At 45.7% G+C, this 21,525-nt stretch overlaps 1 protein-coding gene across 2 annotated transcripts; it reads left to right on the top strand.

Moving 5' to 3' along the window:
• Positions 1-1,003: 1,003 nt before the first annotated feature.
• Positions 1,004-15,791, top strand: LOC149466130 (gastrula zinc finger protein XlCGF66.1-like). Of its 2 annotated transcripts, XM_089672836.1 has the most exons (8): positions 1,004-1,142; positions 1,473-1,647; positions 8,084-8,265; positions 9,109-9,300; positions 9,387-9,510; positions 9,617-9,714; positions 12,697-12,805; positions 14,356-15,791. In XM_089672836.1, the coding sequence occupies exons 3-8, from the start codon at positions 8,170-8,172 to the stop codon at positions 15,183-15,185; spliced, it is 1,449 nt and encodes a 482-aa protein (XP_089528962.1). In that variant the 5' UTR covers positions 1,004-1,142; positions 1,473-1,647; positions 8,084-8,169; the 3' UTR covers positions 15,186-15,791. The 2 variants fall into 2 exon arrangements, with proteins under 2 accessions (XP_089528962.1, XP_089528963.1); XM_089672837.1 differs by lacking the exon at positions 1,473-1,647 and having other exon boundaries at positions 1,034-1,142.
• Positions 15,792-21,525: the final 5,734 nt, after the last annotated feature.

Genomic DNA, 21,525 nt, shown 5'->3' with positions numbered 1-21,525 from the left:
ATCGGAATTCACTTTTCTCACATTGGATCCCCTAGTGGATCAGAATTCACTTTTCTCACATTGGATCCTTAGTGGATCGGAATTCACTTTTCTCACATTGGATCTCCAAGTGGATCGGAATTCACTTTTCTCACATTGGATCCCTAGTGGATCGGAATTCACTTTTCTCACATTGGATCCCTAGTGGATTGGACTTCACTTTTCTCACATTGGATCCCTAGTGGGTCGGACTTCACTTTTTTCACATTGGATCTCCTAGTGGATCGGAGTTCACTTTTCTCACATTGGATCCCTAGTGGATCGGAATTCACTTTTCTCACATTGGATCCCTAGTGGATCAGTTCACTTAGCACACTTGTATTATTTTCAATACATATTATGTATGATCATCACTTATATGTGTATTCATTTATTTTATTTCATTTTCACGTAGCATTTATATATTTAAATTCATTTAGGTAGCGCTACATTTACTTCTGATGATTCACATATCATTTCAGCAGCCTGTGTCTCACAATTGTTGGTTCTCATTCGCAGTTTTTACTCATAAACTCATTTTTGGTAACCCAGCGTGGTTGTACACACCCCATCCAGGGGTAGGCAACCTGCGGCTCTCCAGCTGTTGCAGGACTACAAGTTCCACCATGCTTCTGCAAGTTATAGCTGTAACTGTCAGTTTTGTAATGTTACAATGCCTTATGGGAAATGTAGTTCCACAATAGCTAGAGCCGCAGGTTGCCTACCCCTGCTTCCCTGTAAATCCTCCTTACTCATTAATATTCATGAGAATACTATCACAAAGCCTCGGACCCCAAGCCCCGCCCTTATCATATCCAAGGGCCACAGAACCAGCAGCAGAGAACAGGGTGGGGGGAAACGGCCGACCCGCGCCCTCTGCTGGCGGAACCGTGCCATTGCACGTGATGTGCTCGCTGTTCAGATTGGATCCTTCAGGACCCGTAGATAGAGCAGGACCAATGCGGCCATTTTCTCGTAGCACAGGAGGCGAGAATGCCATAAAAGAGCGGCCATTTTGTTGTGGTCCAACAGGAAATTTTACAAACAGAGAAAGAGTTGAACTGCTGTAGTGCCCTGTTCTGCCTATTGTGTGTTCCTGGACTGTGGCAAGGCTCCTGGAGCAGGTATGAGTGACAATAATGTAATATTATGTATAGGGCAGAGGACAGAACCAGGGCTGCTGGAGGTCCAGGGGCTTCTGTATGCATGAAGGGAACAAAATGCAAAAAGTCACTTCCAAAATAACTTTCTGGTATATAATCTGATCATTTCTGAATACAAATACTACACCGTTACCATGGAGATGGGTATATAATCTGATAGGAGCTGGTTGCTGGTGGTTACCATGGAGATGGGTATATAATATGATAGAAGCTGGTGGTGTGTGTAGTAGGGTCAGGCTGGGGTGTAACAGTTCCTACAAAGCTAATGATTTCCCAATTGTTTTCACTCAGGGCGTTCTGTCAGACGGCGGTGCGGTGAGACGCCATCCTTCCTCCATGTAGATCGACTGTCCGAGGAATGTCCTGTTACCATCTTATCATTTTCCGACCTATACAAGGTCTGGGAAACCTGCGATTTGTTGTGACGGCGATATCGTGACGCAGTTCTGCTGCTATCTGCGGTTAGGTGCGACAACGCCCTCTTGCCTTATTTCCAACCTTTGGCCTTGTCTACTTAAAGCAGAGCTCCACTCAAAAGTGGAAACTCCGCTTGTTTGGCTCCCCCCCCCCACTGTCACATCTGGCACTTTTTGGGGGGGAGCGGGTACCTCGTTTTGACAGGTACCCGCACTGGCTTCCAGCTCAGTTCGCAGCAGTGAAGTGAGCTGGACGATCGGCCCCCCTCCTTCCTCCCACAGACTCCTGGGAACCTTCACAGGTCCCAGAAGACTGCTGGACCAATCATAATGCGCATGCGCAGTTGGCACCCGGCTGTGAAGCTGAAAGCTGTCACAGTCTGGTGCCCACAGTTGTCATGCCGGCGCCAAGGAGAGAAGAGGCAGAAAAGGGACGGCACGGCTGAGCACATCGCTGGACCCTGGGACAGGTAAGTGTGTGTTTATTAACCCCTTCACGCCGGCGCCTCCCGGCCCTTTAAAGATTTCAGGAGGCGGGACGGGGTTTAGAGTAATGTGACCGCCGTGACGCGACGTCACAGCGGTCACGTAATCGGGAAAGGTCCCGAATGAAAGAGGAGATCGGGACCTTTCCGTGAGTACTGGACATGTGTGCTGGCAGCGCGCAGGGTGCGTGTTCTCGGCACATATGTCCTTTTTTAATAGAACGGAAATGTGTGGCCGCTCGGCGTCTAGGCCCAGACACAGGGAGGCCGCACATTTGCGTTCGGCCGGCGTGAAGAGGTTAAACATCAGCAGGTACAGTTTTTGTAGCTGCTGACTTTTTCCGTGGGTTCACATATGTGCGGTGCGGTATATCGCATCTGAGTCGCACAGGAACCGCACCGCATTCCTACAAGCTTTAACCAGTGCTCTGCTGGACACTGATAGAAGTCACAAGACTGCTATATACTGCTGATTAAAAAAAGGTGCGGTTCCTGTGCCAATCACATGCGATTTTTATGCAGTGCGATCGGCGTCGTACATTTTGTATGGTTTTAATTGCACCGCACCAAAAACGCACAGGACCCTGTTTTTGGTCCGCGCTAGAATCAGATCGCGTGGATATTCACACCTATGTGATCCGATTCTGTACATTGCACCGCGTTTTGCGGACCGCTTTCGGGGTGTTGTTAACATACACACCCGCAGCGTTTTGCATGAACAGGGTGCGATTCTGATGCGGAATTTGCACTGAAAATACAGTGTGAACCGGGGCTTAATAAACACAAAACTAACTGGAACTCCCCTTTGAATACCAAATTTGACAATCTTTTCTGCAGCAGTGCACGGAAGAGGTTAAAACCAGGCTATGCAAGCAACAGGTTCACTTTTAGATCCAGGCTAACGTTTGTGCGTGCGTGTTTGCGCACGCACGTGGTTGGTACAGCAATCCATTCATTTGAATAAGCTGATGTACCCACGAGAAACACAGGGAAAGAAGTCTACAACCCTTTTATAAAAAAACGAGTCGCACAGAACTCTGCTGTTTCAGGCATGCAAAATGAAACTACACAGTGCTTGGGGGTGTCGTTAAGAATTAATGGCACCCCCATGTTGCTGCTACAAAGCAGTGTATTTCTGTGCGGGCTGGTAATGTGCAATTATGCTCGCGTTCCCGACCCACACATATGTGAACCTAGGACTCCTCTACGCTTGCAGTTGGAAGGTGGGGGGCAGTAAAAACATGTGGTAGTGCTGTGCTTTTTCAGCCCCCTCAACTGCCCCCCTTAAAGTGTTACTAAACCCACAACAATACAATCCGTCTGTATATGTAGTAAAGCATGCTTGTTATACTCATAGTGGAACCTAAGGGGTTAATCCTCTGCATTGTGTAAAAAGGCTGTTTGATCCTGTCTTCTCTGATCCTTCTCTTCCACCAGTGTCGCCCTCTTTTCTTCTGATAACATTTGTGACATATGTATGTCACTCTGCACATGCTCAGTTTGGTGTGTATTGCTAGAGAGGTTTTTTTCTCTTTGGAGAGTGCATGTGATCAGCACAGGGCCAATAAGCACTGTCCAGACAGAGGTCAGGGGTTCTGCATCATCCTAGAGCAGAGTGAAGACTCCTTCTACAAGCTTTAACCAGTGCTCTGCTGGACACTGATAGAAGTCACAAGACTGCTATATACTGCTGATGAAAAAGGTATTTAGCAGTTTATATTTACTAAAATAATTGCATTTCCATGTTGTGTGTACTGTGGGAGACCAGATATTGTGACTGCAGGGTCCTGGGAGACCAGATATAGTGACTGCAGGGTCCAGGGAGACCAGATATAGTGAATGCAGGGTCTGGGGAGAGCGGATATAGTGAATGCAGGGTTCGGGGAGAGCAGATATAATGAATGCAGGGTCCGGGGAGAGTGGATATAGTGAATGCAGGGTCCTGGGAGACCAGATATAGTGAGTGCAGGGTCCGGGGAGACCAGATATAGTGAGTGCAGGGTCCGGGGAGAGCAGATATAGTGAGTGCAGGGTCCCCGGAGACCGGATATAGTGAATGCAGGGTCCGGGGTGACCAGATATAATGAATGCAGGGTCCGGGGAGAGTGGATATAGTGAATGCGGGGTCCGGGGTGACCGGATATAATGAATGCAGGGTACAGGGGGAGTGGATATAGTGAATGCAGGTTCCAAGGAGAGCGGACATAGTGAATGCAGGGTTCGGGGGAGACCAGATATAGTGAATGCAGGGTCCGGGGTGACCGGATATAATGAATGCAGGGTACAGGGGCAGCGGATATAGTGAATGCAGGGTCCAAGGAGAGCGGACATAGTCAATGCAGAGTTCGGGGAGACCAGATATAGTGAATTCAGGGTCCAGGGAGAGTGGATATAGTGAATGCAGGGTGCGGGGAGAGCGAATATAGTGAATGCAGGGTCTGGGGAGAGCGGATATAGTGAATGCAGGGTCCGGGGAGAGCGGATATAGTAAATGCAGGGTCCGGGGAGGCCGGATGTAGTGAATGCAGGGTCCGGGGGGACCGTATGTAGTGAATGCAGGGTCTGGGGGGACCGGATGTAGTGAATGCAGGGTCCGGGGGGACCAGATATAGTGAATGCAGGGTCTGGGGAGAGCGGATATAGTGAATGCCGGGTCCGGGGAGAGCGGATATAGTGAATGCCGGGTCCGGGGAGAGCGGATACAGTGAATGCCGGGTCCGGGGAGAGCGGATATAGTGAATGCAGGGTCTGGGGAGAGCGGATATAGTGAATGCAGGGTCTGGGGAGAGCGGATATAGTGAATGCCGGGTCCGGGGAGAGCGGATATAAGGAATGCGGGGTCCTGGGTTTAGGAACACTTTAAGCTGCAACGGCAGTGGATGAGGTGTACCCATGCTGCGGTAGCAATATTCAAACCCCCTGTAGTGTTAGGTGGGCAGTGCCATTCGAGTAATTGTGCAGGGATGGTCACATGATTGCTAAGCCTTCCTCTCCCCCCAGATGTCAGAGTTGGGTGGGAAAGGGTTAATGAAAACACACATGTAAGTAGATTATAATTAAGGCTTATTTAGCCTTTGGCAAAAAATTGGACAATATCCCATTTGACCTCTAAATCTGTTCACACTGAACAATATAAGTAGTAGTAGTAATTCCCTGTCATGCTGTTCTACTGACTCCTGGAGTGGACGTTGTCTACTCCTGACCCCTGCACTCTGCATTACATACTCCTGACCCCCCGCACTTTGCATTACATACTCCTGACCCCTGTATTCTGTATTACATACTCCTGACCCCTGTATTCTGTATTACATACTCCTGACCCCCTGCACTCTGCATTACATACTCCGGACCCCTGTATTCTGTTTTACATACTCCTGACCCCCTGCACTCTGCATTACATACTCCTGACCCCTGTATTTTGTATTACATACTCCTGACCCCCTGCACTCTGCATTACATACTCCTGACCCCTGTATTCTGTATTACATTTTTCTGATCCCTGCACTCTGCATTACATACTCCTCACTCCAGCACTCTGGGGTGCTTATTCCTGACACCTACATTTTGTGCTTACTCTTACCTAGAGATGTACAATGTCTGGAAATTTGGAAACCATGGGGGAAAAAATCCCCCCCCCTTTTTTTTCTTAAAATAGTTTTTTTTTTACCCTTTTTAATTTTGAGGAACCCCTGGCAAAAAGTCTGAGATCTCAGGGAACCCCTGAAATAATTTTCTTATGTACAGGTCAAAGAACACTGATGTGATCATGGAGCACAACAATTATTTTTAGAGCATTAAACAATAGAATACATATTAAAAATTACCTCTTAAGTGTGAAACTTGTGCTTGGGGATAGCACAGTGGGGCCAGCAGAGGAAAGCACAGTGGGGCCGGCAGGGGAAAGCACAGTGGGGCCGGCAGGGGAAAGCACAGTGGGGCCGGCAGGGGAAAGCACAGTGGGGCCGGCAGGGGAAAGCACAGTGGGGCCGGCAGGGGAAAGCACAGTGGGGCCGGCAGGGGAAAGCACAGTGGGGCCGGCAGAGGAAAGCACAGCGGGGCAGGCAGGGGAAAGCACAGCGGGGCCGGCAGGGGAAAGCACAGTGGGGCCGGCAGGGGATAGCTCAGTGGGGCCGGCAGGGGATAGCTCAGTGGGGCCGGCAGGGGAAAGCACAGTGGGGCCGGCAGGGGAAAGCACATTGGGGCCGGCAGGGGAAAGCACAGTGGGGCCGGGAGGGGAAAGCACAGTGGGGCCGGGAGGGGAAAGCACAGTGGGGCCGGCAGGGGAAAGCACAGTGGGGCCGGCAGGGGAAAGCACAGTGGGGCCGGCAGGGGATAGCACAGTGGGGCCGGCAGGGGAAAGCACATTGGGGCCGGCAGGGGAAAGCACAGTGGGGCTGGGAGGGGAAAGCACAGTGGGGCTGGGAGGGGAAAGCACAGTGGGGCCGGGAGGGGAAAGCACAGTGGGGCCGGCAGGGGATAGCACAGTGGGGCCGGGAGGGAACAGTACAGTGGGGCCGGGAGGGAACAGTACAGGGGGGGGCAGGCGAGAACAATACGGGGGGGGGGGGGGGAGAACTGTATAGGGAGGCCAAAAGGGAACAGTATGGGGGATGCAGAAGGAAACAGTATGGGGGGGGCAGGAGAAAACTGTACAGGGGAGCCAGGAAGGAACAGTATAGGGGGAACAAGAGGGGACAGTATAGGGGGGCCAGGAGGAAATCGTACTGGAGGACACGATACTGGGGTCTGTAACGGTTTTTCTTATGCAGAATAGCTCAGGAAAGCTTCTGGATCGTATCTGACGTGCTGATCCCCACCCGCCCTCTTCTCATGTCCCTCCCGAGTGATGGCACACACAGGCACCTGGGGCAGACAGGAGGGGAGGACCGGCTGGGATGGGCTCAGGACAGTGATTCAAATTGTTTCCCTCTGTGGCTCTGCAGCTTGACTGTCAGGCTGTGTGGGAATGCGATCTACCTGTCTTCTGCTTGTGGTGGACAAGCAGATCAAAGAGGGGACCTCTTGTGGAACCCCGGTTGAGAAACGCTGCTCTCGATGTTGGTCTAGTCATTTTACTGAGAGGAGGAAAAGAAAAAACAATTTACTGACCAGACTATAGGTAAACATTATGCTGTGATGGTGGAGAATATTAATAGGATGTTTTAAAGGTTAGAAAGATAAACTAATGTGTCGGATTTACCTTCTTACCTGTCAATTAAGGCCTGAGAGGAGCACAGAAATGATCATCTACTGTATCCGAGCCATCACCCAACCGTAGGAGGTGCAAAATGGAGCCCACAAGCAAACTAAATTTGAGCCTTTCCCATGCAGTGCCCCCTAGTGGCAGAAATGCACATTTCCCTTTACTGAAAAATGCATTGAGAAGTACAGTGTTACTTGAATTGTATTTCAGGAATGCTTGCCTTTAGCTGAGAGAACTTTACATAAAGTCTCAGAATCTTTCATTAGGGTCTTCATGTTATAAAGATTGAATACCATGTCATAAATATATTATTTATCATTTTAAAAGAACATATTCCACACTTATTTTTGCTTCCAATTTTTTCAGGGGAAAAATGGCTTTAAGAAAAAAAGCCTGAAAAAAATGTGTTTTTTTTTTTTCCAGTTTTTCAGTTTTTTTCCCAGACCTTCCCATCTCTACTTCTGACCCTTAATCATGACCTCTGAACTCTGCGTTACTTTCTACTGCAATCATTTCTGCCTGGATCAACTGGTATATTTCACATTTACCGAACAGATGCAACAAAATGGTTTTGATTATATATTTGGCAAACCAAAAGGGAGCCATTAAGTTATCTGTTGGGATTTATATACACTTTAATGCCCCTTCCTTTTTAACCTGTCCTCTTCCAAAGTGCCTCTTGGACAATGGATCTTCCTCCTAACTTGTGTCCAATGAGCTGGGTACTTGAACTGTGCATTAGGCTGTTTGCCCGAAGTCTGCTTTAAGGTCGCCATCTTGCCGTATGCTTATTTCTAGGTGTTCCCCATATTGATTTTACTGCAATACGGGTTTATCTCCACGGAGATCTCATCGTGAGGATCTTCTACGCTTAAACAGCCGCCATGACTGATTCACAGAAAGTCGAAAAGGAAAGGAAGATAATGACCGAGAGGATATTAAATCTCACCCTGGAGATCATCTACCTGCTGACCGGAGAGGTGAGGAGTGTTCTAGGAGGTCACATGACATCACTCTGATCTCTATTAATAAAACACAGAGATGACCAGAGAGGTGAGGAGGATTCTGGGAGGTCACATGACATCACTGTAATCTCTATTCATAAAACACAGACCTGACCGGAGAGGTGAGGAGGATTCTGGGAGGTCACATGACATCACTCACTTCTATTAATAAAACACAGACCTGACCGGAGAGGAGGATTCTAAGAGGGTCATGTGGCGTCACTCTGATCTCTATAAATAAAACAGACCTGACCGGAGAAGTGAGGAGGATTCTGGGAGGTCACATGACATCCCTTTTATTGATATTGATAAACACACAGACCTGACCAGAGAGGATAGGCTAGAGCAGTGGTTCTCAAGCTTCCTAATGCCGTGACCCTTTAATACAGTTCCTCATGTTGTGGTGACCCCCAACCATAACATTATTTACCCAGTAATTATAATTCATGAAGTGTCGTTTTACCTCCAATACTGCTGCTTTCAGCACAGTAGCTGCTTTTAACAGAGTAGCTGCTTTCAACACAGCAGCTGCTTTCTACACAGTAGCTGCTCTTTACACATCAGAAATATGTTTTTCTGATGGTCTTAGGCGACCCCTGTGAAAGGGTCGTTCGACCCCCAAAGGGGTCGCGACCCCCAGGTTGAGAACCACTGGGCTAGAGGAAGCGTGATAATGTTCAAAGTCAGAGCTGAAGTTGTAACGTGTGATTGGGATCGGAAGACTCCCCAAGAAACTGAAATAGATACTATTAGGAAAACTGTCTGCTGCTATTTAAAAACACCTAATTGTAATGTTTTAGTTTCATTCTTATCACACAGGACTACACAGTAGTGAAAAAGACTTCCGTGGAACACGTGACACCCAGTGGCCGCCCCAGTTGGTCAGGAGGATGGAACAGGCTGCACAGCCCCAACATGGAGCCTCCACCGCCCTCCTTGAAACATGAAAGAAGCAACGACAAGAAGATTCTAAATGTCACCCAGAAGATCATTAAGCTGCTGACAAAGGAGGTGAGTTGTGCTGGGAATTCAGGGACCTTATCCAGTAACAGGCAAGGGATGTGTCTGGATGGTGACTGTATTATTGTGTGTGTCAGGTTCCTATAAGGTGTCAGGATGTCACTGTCTATTTCTCCATGGAGGAGTGGGAGTATTTAGAAGGACACAAGGATCTCTACAAGGACGTCATGATGGAGGATCAGCCGCCCCTCACATCACCGGGTAAGAGGAGACATTAATCAATTGCAAAGGAGATAAACGTAGTGAGGATATACCCATTCCCTTTAAATTCCCCTAAATGTATTCAGTCAGTGTGTGGTTCCTATAGCTGGATCCAGTAACAGAAGTACACCAGAGAGATGTCCCAGTCCTGTGATTTCCCAGGATTCCACACAAGAACATCACAAGATCTCACAGAATTATCAGGTATGCGGAAGGGTGCAGCAGACTAAGTAGTATCAAATATTTTTCTTGGCTGCTCTCATGGGGAGGGGGAGGGGATGAAATCCTGAATGAGGAACAGTCAAAGAGATGAAGTAGTCTAAAATTTATGTTTTTTATGAATAAGATATCATGTGTGAAAAAGTCCACACATTTCAGATGCTCTGAAGTCTCCCTTCTTCAGGACAGATTATTAATCTTCAGATTATTATTTTCCTCAACTTTGGAAGCTGCCTGCAATCGAGGCAAGCCAAGGACAAAGGACGAGTCACCAGTATTGCCTATAGGGTCAATGTTGATTTCTTTCCACATTGTGTCTCTGTGTGGAGGCAGCCGTCTTAGTAGAGGAGCATAGCTGTTTTTTTTTTATGTCAGAGCTGCCCCCTGATGACTGATGGGGTATTGATGAAGAAGCAGCAGGTGTAGAGGTGCAAAAAAGCACAGATTCACAGAATGAATGGAGTAAAAGCAGGGATATCTTTGCACTACAGGTCCACAGGTACAGCTTCCTCTCCAGCAAGGAGAACTTTTAGCAGTGCAGTAGTGACATGATCAAATCATGCTCCAAATCTGTTGAGACAAAGGCCCCTTTCACATAGGGGTGAATCCGTTGCGATCAGCAAGGGATTTGTGAGCTGATCAGGGCAGAGCGGGCAGATGACACATCTGTGTCTGCTCAGATTTGGCAGAGTGGACATGGTCAGAGCCTACTCTGCCCTATGGGCGGCTGGGAGCAAATGGACTCTGTTAATTGTTTACACTCGGTTTCCTCTGATCTGCTCTGCCTAAATGGAAGAGGATGGAGTTCTTTTCCATTTTTTTTTCTTTTTGATCAGACCCAGAGGTAGGTAGGTGTACATGTGCCTGTCCATGGGAATGTATGGACCTTCTGATCAGGTCTGCCTAAAAAACTGAGAGGCGGATCTGATCGGAACTCCCGTGTCAAAGAGGCCTAAGAATCTGAGGCAACAGTGCTTTAGATCTCGCATTGTAGATATACATCTTCAAGACTACAGAACAGGATTGCCTTCGTACAAAAAGTGCAATGCTGTTCAAGCCTTTCCAGGGTACTGCTTGGGCACAGTTTACATTTCTTCGCTGTTGACTTCAGGCCCAACCTAATATATAAGGAGCAAATATGCCTGCGTATACAGTTGTGTCCAAAATTATTCAACCCCCACTGAAATTGAGTGTTTTGGCCAGTTTGACATTGCTTTTGATCATTCAGTCATCTTGCTTACATTTACATTAAAGAGGCACTTGTAGGTCAGACAAATATAACATAACAGTTATAATGAAATAACCACAAATGTCTTTTCTGTGCTCACAGCATTATCAGTTTTATTCAACCCCCAAGTGACATTCAATCTTAGTACTTAGTACAGCATCCTTTTACAGTTATAACAGCTTTTAAACGTGAAGCATAGCTTGACACAAGTGTCTTGCAGCGATCTACGGGTATCTTCGCCCATTCTTCATGGGCAAAGGCCTCCAGTTCAGTCACATTCTTAGGCTTGCGCACTGCAACTGCTTTCTTTAAGTCCCACCAGAGGTTCTCAATCGGATTTAAGTCTGGTGACTGCGATGGCCACTCCAAAATGTTCCAGCCTTTCCTCTGCAACCATGCTCTAGTGGACTTGGAGGTATGCTTGGGATCATTGTCCTGTTGAAAGGTCCAACGTCTCCCAAGCCTCAGGTGTGTGACGGACTGCATCACGTTTCCATCCAATATCTCCTGGTACTGAAGAGAATTCATGGTACCTTGCACACGCTGAAGCTTCCCTGTACCTGCAGAAGCAAAACAGCCCCAAAGCATGATTGACCCTCCACCATGCTTCACAGTAGGCAAGGTGTTCTTTTCATCATAGGCCTTGTTCTTCCTCCTCCAAACATAGCGTTGATCCATGGGCCCAAACAGTTCTAATTTTGTTTCATCAGTCCACAGAACACTATCCCACAACTTTTGTGGTTTGTCCACATGGCTTTTGGCATACTGCAGTCGACTCTTCTTATTCTTTGGAGACAGCAAGGGGGTACGCCTGGGAGTTCTGGCACGGAGGCCTTCATTACGCAGTGTGCGTCTTATTGTCTGGGCTGAAACTTCTGTACCCACATCTGACAAATCTTTTCTCAGTTCCTCAGCAGTCACACGGGGACTTCTCTCCACTCTACGCTTCAGGTAGCGCACAGCAGTCGAAGTCAGCATCTTCTTTCTGCCACGACCAGGTAGCGTTTCAACAGTGCCCTTTGCCTTGAATTTGCGAATGATGCTTCCTAAGGTGTCTCTTGGTATGTTTAACATCTTTGCAATCTTCTTATAGCCATTGCCCTTCCTGTGAAGAGAAATCACCTCTTCTCTTGTCTTCCTGGACCATTCTCTTGCCTTCACCATGTTTGTAACCACACCAGTAAATGTCTAGAAGGAGCTGAGTATCACAGTCATTTTAAAGCTGCCTAATTGGTGCTTATTATGCTTGATTGCTGCTCGGTGACATCCACAGGTGTTTTCAATACCTGATGGAAAGCACCTGTATGAACCTCTGTTCTTCAGAGTGGTAGTCTTTAAGGGGTTGAATAATTGTGGCAATGAAGAAACCACATAAGAACCATTTACTACTGTATTACATAAACAATTGATGTCATTTTAGTTGCATTTGGGTAGTTACAACGTCCTTGTAGGATTTGATTCTGAATACAATTCCAAATGTACACTATAGTCCCTAAACCCCTTTACAGCATTGGGGGTTGAATAATTTTGGACACAACTGTAGTATATTAAAATATATACACATTAAGGTTCTTTTTTTTTTTAAACGTGAACACTCATTGATGCAATTATTTATGATCAGGATTGATTCCTATATCTAAAAACATATAAAAATTATGTAGTTTCCTTTTACATGAATTGATCTGAATCTGCATCATTCTGACAAAATGAGACTTTCTTGTGCTGTGTGACCTGTCCAGGGTGAAGACCTAATTATGATTAAAGTTGAAACTCTAGATGGTAAAGAAATGTACGTGAGGGTACATGAGCAGTGCGAGGAGGAAGAAGGTCCTCCAGAGATTGGCACAGGTGAGTAATAAATAATGGATGAAGACTATGCCAATACTTTTTACAGTCAATTCTATTAAGTCTAATGCCCGTTCAGGTTTATGAAACTCCACCAACCCGCAAATATTCACCTCTCCAGTGTTCCCCCTTTGCTTCCACCTCTAGTTTAGCTGGTGCAAAATGCCCAATATTTCCAAGTATGTACAGTGAAGGAAATGCGTATTTGATCCCCTGCTGATCTTGAATGTTTTCCACTCACAAAGAAATGATCGGTCTAAAAAATCGAATGTTCTGTGTATTGTAACACTGAGAGACAGAATAGCAACAGAACATTCCAAAGAAATGCATGTCTAACAAATGATGCACTGATTTACATGTTCATGAGGGAATTACATATTTGATCCCTTATCATTCAGCAGGATTTCTGGCTACCAGGTGTCTTTCATACAGGTAACAAGCTGAGATTAGAAGAAGTCTCTTAAAGGGAGTGCTGCTAATCTCATTTTGTTACCTGTATAAAAGATACTTGTCCACAGGAGCAATCAAACAATGAAATTCCAAACTCTCCACCATGGCAAAGACCGAAGAGCTGTCCAAGGATGTCAGGGACAAGATTATAGACCTACACAAGGTTGGACTGGGCTACTAAACTATCACCAAGCAGCTTGGTGAGAAGGTGACAACAGTTGGTGCAATCATTCGCAAATGGAAGAAACACAAAACAACTGTCAGTCTCCCTAGGTCTGGTGCACCATGCAAGATCTCACCTCGTGGAGTGTCAATGATCGTGAGAACAGTCAGGAATCATCCCAGAACTACACGTGAGGATCTTGTCAATGATCTCCAGGCAGCTGGGACCACAGTCACCAAGAAAACAATTGGTAACACACTACGCCGACAAGGATTGAAATCCTGCAGTGCCTGCAAGGTCCCTCTGCTCAAGAAAGCACATGTCCAGGCCCGCCTGAAGTTTGCCACTGAACATCAGAATGATGCAGAGGAGGACTGGTTGAAAGTGTTGTGGTCAGATGAGACCAAAATCGAGCTCTTTGGTATCAACTCAACTCACCGTGTTTGGAGGAGGAATGCTGCCTATGACCCCAAGAACACCATCCCAACTGTCAAACATGGTGGTGGAAACATTCTGCTTTGGGGGTGTTTTTCTGCTAAGGGAACAGGATCATTTCTTTGTGAGTGGGCAAACATTCAAAATCAGCAGTGGATCAAATACTTATTTCCTTCACTGTAGGAGAATGTGACCTCCTCCCTTGGGGCAGTGTTTGGGTTGAGCACCAAATCTCAGGCCCCAGCATTGTAACATGACCACTTTTTTTCGGCTCCTACACCAGTCAAAATTGAGTATTTGGGTACAGACTGACAGTAGTCAGAGGGCAACCTATGACCAGCAGCAGTCTCCGCACTGTATGTACTTGTCGTTTTTTCCTACTTTGAGTTGGTGGAGGATACTAACACAGTGCTAGTATTTAATTTCAATGGAGATATACTGACCCGAAATGATTAGTTTCCCTTTTAACTATCCTCATTCTCCTCTGTGTTCTTATTTGGCTCAGATGGACGTTATACATGGAATGATCTAGAGGAACATCCACTGACCTCTCCAGATGGTGAAATAGAAGATCATGACTTTATGCCGGATTACCCAATAGAAAACCCCATTTCCCTAAATCGCCATCCATTTTTTCGTAATGCACATTTATCACCTGATCAGTTAACACACGGGGAGTTCTTCCTGGAACACTTGCCTTCAGACATTGATCATACAACCAGTCAAGAGGGTGAAGCCTTCCCATGTTCCGAGTGCAGGGAATGTTTTACCCAGAAGGAGGACCTTCTCTCACACCAGAGGACTCACACGGAGATGAAACTCTATTCATGTTTTGAATGTGGGAAATGTTTTCCTTGGAAAGCCTTCCTCATAAGACATCAGAGAACCCATACGGGTGAGAAGCCTTATTCATGTTCTGAATGCAGGAAATGTTTTGCACAAAAATCGGCACTTGTTCGGCATGAAAGAATTCACACCGGGCAGAAGCCCTATTCATGTTCGGAATGCGGAAAGCATTTCAGCGAACGGTCGAATCTGGTCATCCATGAAAGGATTCACATGTCTCAGAAGCCTTTTCACTGCCCCGAATGTGGCAAATGTTTCGACCAGAAAGGACCGTTCATCTCACATCGAAGATCTCATGCGGGGGTGGGGCCTTATACCTGTTCTGTCTGCGGGAAATATTTTTCTTTTAAGTCACTGCTCATTAGACACCAGAGGTCTCACACAGGGGAAAAGCCTTTTTCATGTTCTGAATGTGGAAGGTGTTTTGCTTGGAGGTCGGCTCTTATTAGACACGAGAGAATTCACACCGCCAAAAAGCCCTTTTCATGAACCAGTGGTGGAAAGGGAGTCTTAACTGAAATCTAGTCGCACACGGAACAATTAATACACTTGCGTCTGTGTGGGAGGGAGCGCATTCATGAACTAATTCTGGTTCAGCAGGTGACGGACAATGTCCATGTTCTAAAAGCTGGAAATGGTACTCCAAAATATTCTCTTCCCCATGACAACTGACTCACTAGAGGTAACTAAAAGCTCTTGTGCCGAGAAAGTGTCAGGAGCTTGCTGGTCATACAGTATGTGTAAATGTGGAGTCTCCAAAGAAAGCCCAATACAGGCCAACCCCTGTCCTCCCCACTGGAATCCCATCTCATTCATTTTTTATGTTTTTTTTTGATACACATACTATTTTTAAGATGTCTTCTGGCTGGTCATGTGACAATCGCCATTCTTTTCTGCTACACTTCTTTTCTGGCCCTCAGTGGTGTAGTCAGCATTGCTGGCATAATTTCTTTATATAACCACTGTTATGTATCTTTATATTATGTTCACGTACCGCAAGTCAGCGGCAACGGGTCCAGATTGCTCTGCGCTTACAGGAAGCCAGTTAGGGAAATGTTGGGAATGAAGCATAATAAAATGTATCTGCATTTGGAACATATGTGTAATGTTCTTTACCACGTCTAATAGATGATTATACCGTCCTTTACCAGGTTTGCCCAAAAAATTGTAGAATTATTTCAAGGCCAGTGTATCCACACCTTCACTTTTTGGCCAGAAGTTTGTGAACACCTGTCTATCACACGTGCTACATGGGCAAACGTGTACTTTACTTTCCTTCAAATTATCACATTCTGGTGTCTCCGATGAGACATACTGTTAAGGTGGAATAAATGCCAATCGCTGTGTGCATGTTTGTGTGTGTGTATGTGTGTGTATATATACAGTGAAGGAAATGCGTATTTGATCCCCTGCTGATTTGGAATGTTTGCCCACTTACAAAGAAATGATCGGTCTATATATTTGTGTGTGTGTGTATATATATATATATATATATATATATATATATGCATAGTATTTGTGTGTATATATATTTCTGTGTGTGTGTGTGTGTGTGTGTATGTATATATATATATATATATATATATATATATATATATATGTGTGTGTGTATAATATATATATGTGTGTGTGTTTGTGTGTGTGTACAGGTGAAACTCGAAAAATTAGAATATCGTGCAAAAGTTCATTTATTTCAGTAATGCAACTTAAAAGGTGAAACTAATATATGAGATAGACTCATTACATGCAAAGCAAGATAGTTCAAGCCGTGATTTGTCATAATTGTAATGATTATGGCTTACAGCTCATGAAAACCCCAAATCCACAATCTCAGAAAATGAGAATATTACACGCAATCAATAAAACAAGGATTGTACATAGAACAATATCGAACCTCTGAAAAGTATAAGCATGCATATGTACTCAGTACTTGGTTTAGGCCCCTTTTGCAGCAATTACTGCCTCAATGCGGCGTGGCATGGAAGCTATCAGCCTGTGGCACTGCTGAGGTGTTATGGAAGACCAGGATGCATCAATAGCGGCCTTCAGCTCTTCTGCATTGTTCGGTCTCATGTCTCTCATCTGTCTCTTGGCACTGCCCCATAGATTTTCTATGGGGTTTAGGTCAGGCGAGATTGCTGGCCAATCAAGCACAGTAATCCTACGGTCACTGAACCAGGTTTTGGTGCTTTTGGCAGTGTGGGCAGGTGCCAAGTCCTGCTGGAAAATGAAGTCCGCATCCCCATAAAGCTCGTTTGTGGAAGGAAGCATGAAGTGCTCCAAAATCTCCTGGTAGATGGCTGCGTTGAACCTGGACTTAAGGAAGCACAGTGGACCAACACCAGCAGATGACATGGCTCCCTAAATCAACACAGACTGTGGAAACTTCATACTGTACTTCAAGCATCTTGCAGTGTGTGCCTCTCCATTTTTCCTCCATACTCTGGGTCCTTGGTTTCCAAATGAGGTGCAAAAGTTGCTCTCATCAGAAAAGAGGACTTTGGACCACTGAGCAACAGTCCAGGTCTGTTGTTCTTTAGCCCAGGTAAGACGCTTCTGACATTGTTTGTTGTTCAGGAACAGCTTGACAAGAGTTATACGACATTTGAAGCACATGTCCAAGATCTGTCTGTGTGTGGTGGCTCTTGATGCACTGACTCCAGCCTAGTCCACTCCTTGTGAAAGTCCCCAACACTTTTGAATGGCCTTTTCCTGACAATCCTCTCCAGGCTGCAATCATCCCTGCTGCTTGTGCACCTTTTTCTTCTACACTTTTCCCTTCCACATAACTTTCTATTAATGTACTTTGATGCAGCACTTTGGGAACATCCAACTTCTTTTGCAATTACCTTTTGAGGCTTTCCCTCCTTTATGGAGGGTGTCAATGATGGTTTTCTGCACAACTGTCAGGTCAGCAGTCTTTGCCATGATTGTGATTCCTACTGAATCAGACTGAGAGACCATTTAAAGGCTCAGGAACCCTTTGCAGGTGTTATGGCTTAATTAGCTGATTAGAGTGGGACACTTTGAGCCGAGAATATTGCACCTTTTCACAATATTCTAATTTTCTGAGATTGTGGATTTGGGGTTTTCATGAGCTGTAAGCCATAATCATCACAATGATGACAAATCACGGCTTGAACTATCTTGCTTTGCATGTAATGAGTCTATCTCATATATTAGTTTCACCTTTTAAGTTGCATTACTGAAATAAATGAACTTTCGAACGATATTCTAATTTTTCGAGTTTCACCTGTATATTTGTGTGTGTGTGCAGTATATGTGTGTATGTGTAGTATATGTGTGTGTGTGTGTATATATATATATATATATATATATATACAGTGGGGTAAAAAAGTATTTAGTCAGCCACCAATTGTGCAAGTTCTCCCACTTAAACAGATGAGAGAGGCCTGTAATTGGCATCATAGGTAGACCTCAACTATGAGAGACAAAATGAGAAAAAAAATCCAGACAATCACATTGGCTGATTTGGAAAGAATTTATTTGCAAATTATGGTGGAAAATAAGTATTTGGTCAATATGAAAAGTTCATGTCAATACTTTGTTATATATCCTTTGTTGGCAATGACAGAGGTCAAACGTTTCCTGTAAGTCTTCACAAGGTTGGCACACACTGTTGCTGGTATGTTGGCCCATTCCTCCATGCAGATATCCTCTAGAGCAGTGATGTTTTGGGGCTGTCGCTGGGCAACACGGACTTTCAACTCCCTCCAAAGGCTTTCTATGGGGTTGAGATCTGGAGACTGGCTAGGCCATTACAGGACCTTGAAATGCTTCTTACGAAGCCACTCCTTCGCTGCCCGGGCGGTATGTTTGGGATAGTTGTCATGTTGGAAGACCCAGCCACGTTTCATCTTCAATGCCCTTGCTGATGGAAGGAGGTTTGCACTCAAAATCTCACAATACATGGCCCCATTCATTCTGTCCTATACATGGATCAGTCGTCCTGGTCCCTTTGCGGAGAAACAGCCCCAAAGCATGATGTTGCCACCCCCATGCTTCACAGTAGGTATGGTGTTCTTTGGATGCAACTCAGCATTCTCTCTCCTCCAAACACGACCAGTTGTGTTTCTAACAAACAGTTCTATTTTGGTTTCATCTGACCATATGACATTCTTCCAATGCTCTTCTGGATCATCCAAATGCTCTCTAGCAAACTTCAGACGGGCCCGGACATGTACTGGCTTAAGCAGGGGGACACGTCTGGCACTGCAGGAGCTGAGTTCCTGGCGGCGTAGTGTGTTACTGATGGTAAGATGGTAACCAGGTATCCCTGGTGCAGTAGCTCTGAGCTCAGAATTTGAGAGCTCTCTCCTGTGAAGGTGAAGGTCAGCAGGCTCTCTTTGAGAGCACCATCTCCCACAGTGCCTCTCTGGACTAACGAGTTCCTTGACGCCCACACGGTTGGATGCAACTTGGCTACTGCTCTTCGCGGTGAGACAGAGGATAGGACGCAGTGCGATCTGACCAGAGCTCTGATGCTGGAGAGATCTTGCAGAAACTATTTCTCTACATGCGTTATTTTAACGCACCTCTGGTGAGTGCGCACTCTATCTGCTCCTAGGATTTTTTCACCTCTTTACAACCATTAATTTGGGACGAGGACTTTATGTGTGCTTCAACATTTTCATTAACGCACTGTTTACCATTGTGTCATATCTGTTTGACTACTGACATTCACATATTTATCTTATAGAGAATTATTTGTATTTTTGATTTCAGCGCTGCACCTACTTTTCTCTTATCATTGATTATTGTAAGGTGGGTTGGTTGCCTTTTTTGGTGTTCTAGCTGCTTGTGCATTTTTGTCTGTAGCGCTCGCTATACCTTTTTCACATTTGTGTTACTGATGGTAGCCTTTGTTACGTTGGTCCCAGCTCTCTGCAGGTCATTCACTAGGTCCCCCCGTGTGGTCCTGGGATTTATGCTCGTTCTTGTGATCATTTTGACCCCACGGGGTGAGATCTTGCGTGGAGCCCCAGATTGAGGGAGATTATTGGTGGTCTTGTATGTCTTCCATTTTCTAATTATTGCTCCCACAGTTGGTTTGCTCACACCAAGCTGCTTGCCTATTGCAGATTCAGTCTTCCCAGCCTGGTGCAGGTCTACAATTTTGTTTCTGGTGTCCTTCGACAGCTCTTTGGTCTTCACCATAGTGGAGTTTGGAGTGTGACTGTTTGAGGTTGTGGACATGTGTCTTTTATACTGATAACAAGTTCAAACAGGTGCCATTGATACAGGTAATGAGTGCAGGACAGAGGAGCCTCTTAAAGAAGAAGGTACAGGTTTGTGAGAGCCAGAAATCTTGCTTGTTTGTAGGTGACCAAATACTTATTTTCCACCATAATTTGCAAATAAATTCTTTCCAAATCAGCCAATGTGATTGTCTGGATTTTTTTTCTCATGTTGTCTCTCATAGTGGAGGTCTACCTATGATGCCAATTACAGGTCTCTCTCATCTTTTTAAGTGGGAGAACTTGCACAATTGGTGGCTGACTAAATACTTTTTTGCCCCACTGTACATACACACACACACTGAAGCGCTGAGCAAACTGTTGGCGCTATATAAATCCTGTATAATATATTTTTTTTTTTTGTTTGTGTGTGTATATATGGTAATTTTTTTCTTTAAAAACCAAAAAATAAAAACAGGTTTATTGACATAAGCAAATACAAAAAATAGTACAAAACAACCAATAAAAAAACAAGGGCTCAGACATAGCATGGTAACTTCTGTCACAGTTCCAGTAAGCACATAAAGAGAAATAGACATCAACAATGATTCAGATCCACAATACACGGCAGTACAGTGTGCATGATACATAAGTCCCTGATTCTCCGCAAATGAATGGGTAGCAATAACAGGATTAACATGAATATCTATGCAGAAAATATTACAACACATTGATAGGGAGCTAGGCCACCTATATTCTTTAAGAGGTACAGTACATGTGGTATCGGCCTGTGACCACCTATCCCAGATCTTATGGTAATTGTTCGGGCAGCCCCTGGTAACCACTTTCCAACTGTGCTATAGCCGAAAGACAGCTACAGCGCGGTTGTCCAGTTCTGGGAGGGCGTCATATGATGTCCTCCCAGAACATGCCCCCAGCAGTGCACACCTGGCGCTGTCCATGATCGCTGTGTCCTACAAACACAGCTGATCACATTGAGGTAAAAGGCCAATCACGGCAGCCTTTTACTATGTGATTAACTGTGTCCAATGACACTGCAGATCACCAAGTAAATACAGTTGCCGCTGTCACAGTGTGAGGTAAGTACTGCCGATAACCTGCAAATGTCACAGAGGACATCGGCACTGATTATCAGTGCCCTGGGCATCAGTGCCACCCAGCAGTGCCACCCATCACTGCTGCCCAGCAGTGCCACCCAGCAGTTGCGCCCCTCAGTGCCATCAGTCAGGGCTGCCATTCAGTGCCACCTATCAGTGCCCATCATTGCTGCATATCAGTGCAGCATCACCAGTGCCTCCTCATGAATGCCAGCCAGTGCCACCTCATCATTGCAGCCTATCAGTACTGCCTATCCATGCCACCTCATCAGTGCCCATCAGTGCTGCCTATCCATGCCTCCTCATGATTGCCCACCAGTGCCACCTCATCATTACAGTCTATCGGTGCCCATCAGTGCTGCCTATCCGTGCAGCATCACCAGTGCTTCCTCATGAATGCTCGCCAGTGCCACCTCATCATTGCAGCCTATCAGTGCCGCCTATCCGTGCCACCTCAGTGCTGCCTATCCGTGCCACCTAATCAGTGCCCATCAGTGCTTCCTATCCGTGCCT

The sequence above is a fragment of the Staurois parvus genome, unplaced genomic scaffold, assembly GCF_062004578.1.
Source record: "Staurois parvus isolate SC_StPar_1 unplaced genomic scaffold, SC_StPar_1.0 ptg000132l, whole genome shotgun sequence".
In the NCBI taxonomy this organism is placed as follows: domain Eukaryota; kingdom Metazoa; phylum Chordata; class Amphibia; order Anura; family Ranidae; genus Staurois; species Staurois parvus.
The sequence above is the reverse complement of the archived record's forward strand: the minus strand, read 5'-3'. Positions and strand labels throughout refer to the sequence as shown.

Coding starts and splice junctions, on each gene's coding strand:
- LOC149466130 (XM_089672836.1), top strand. CDS start 8,170: ATGACTGATTCACAGAAAGTCGAAAAGGAAAGGAAGATAATGACCGAG. Junction 8,266..9,108: donor TCTACCTGCTGACCGGAGAG/GTGAGGAGTGTT, acceptor CTTATCACACAG/GACTACACAGTAGTGAAAAA. Junction 12,806..14,355: donor TCCTCCAGAGATTGGCACAG/GTGAGTAATAAA, acceptor TATTTGGCTCAG/ATGGACGTTATACATGGAAT.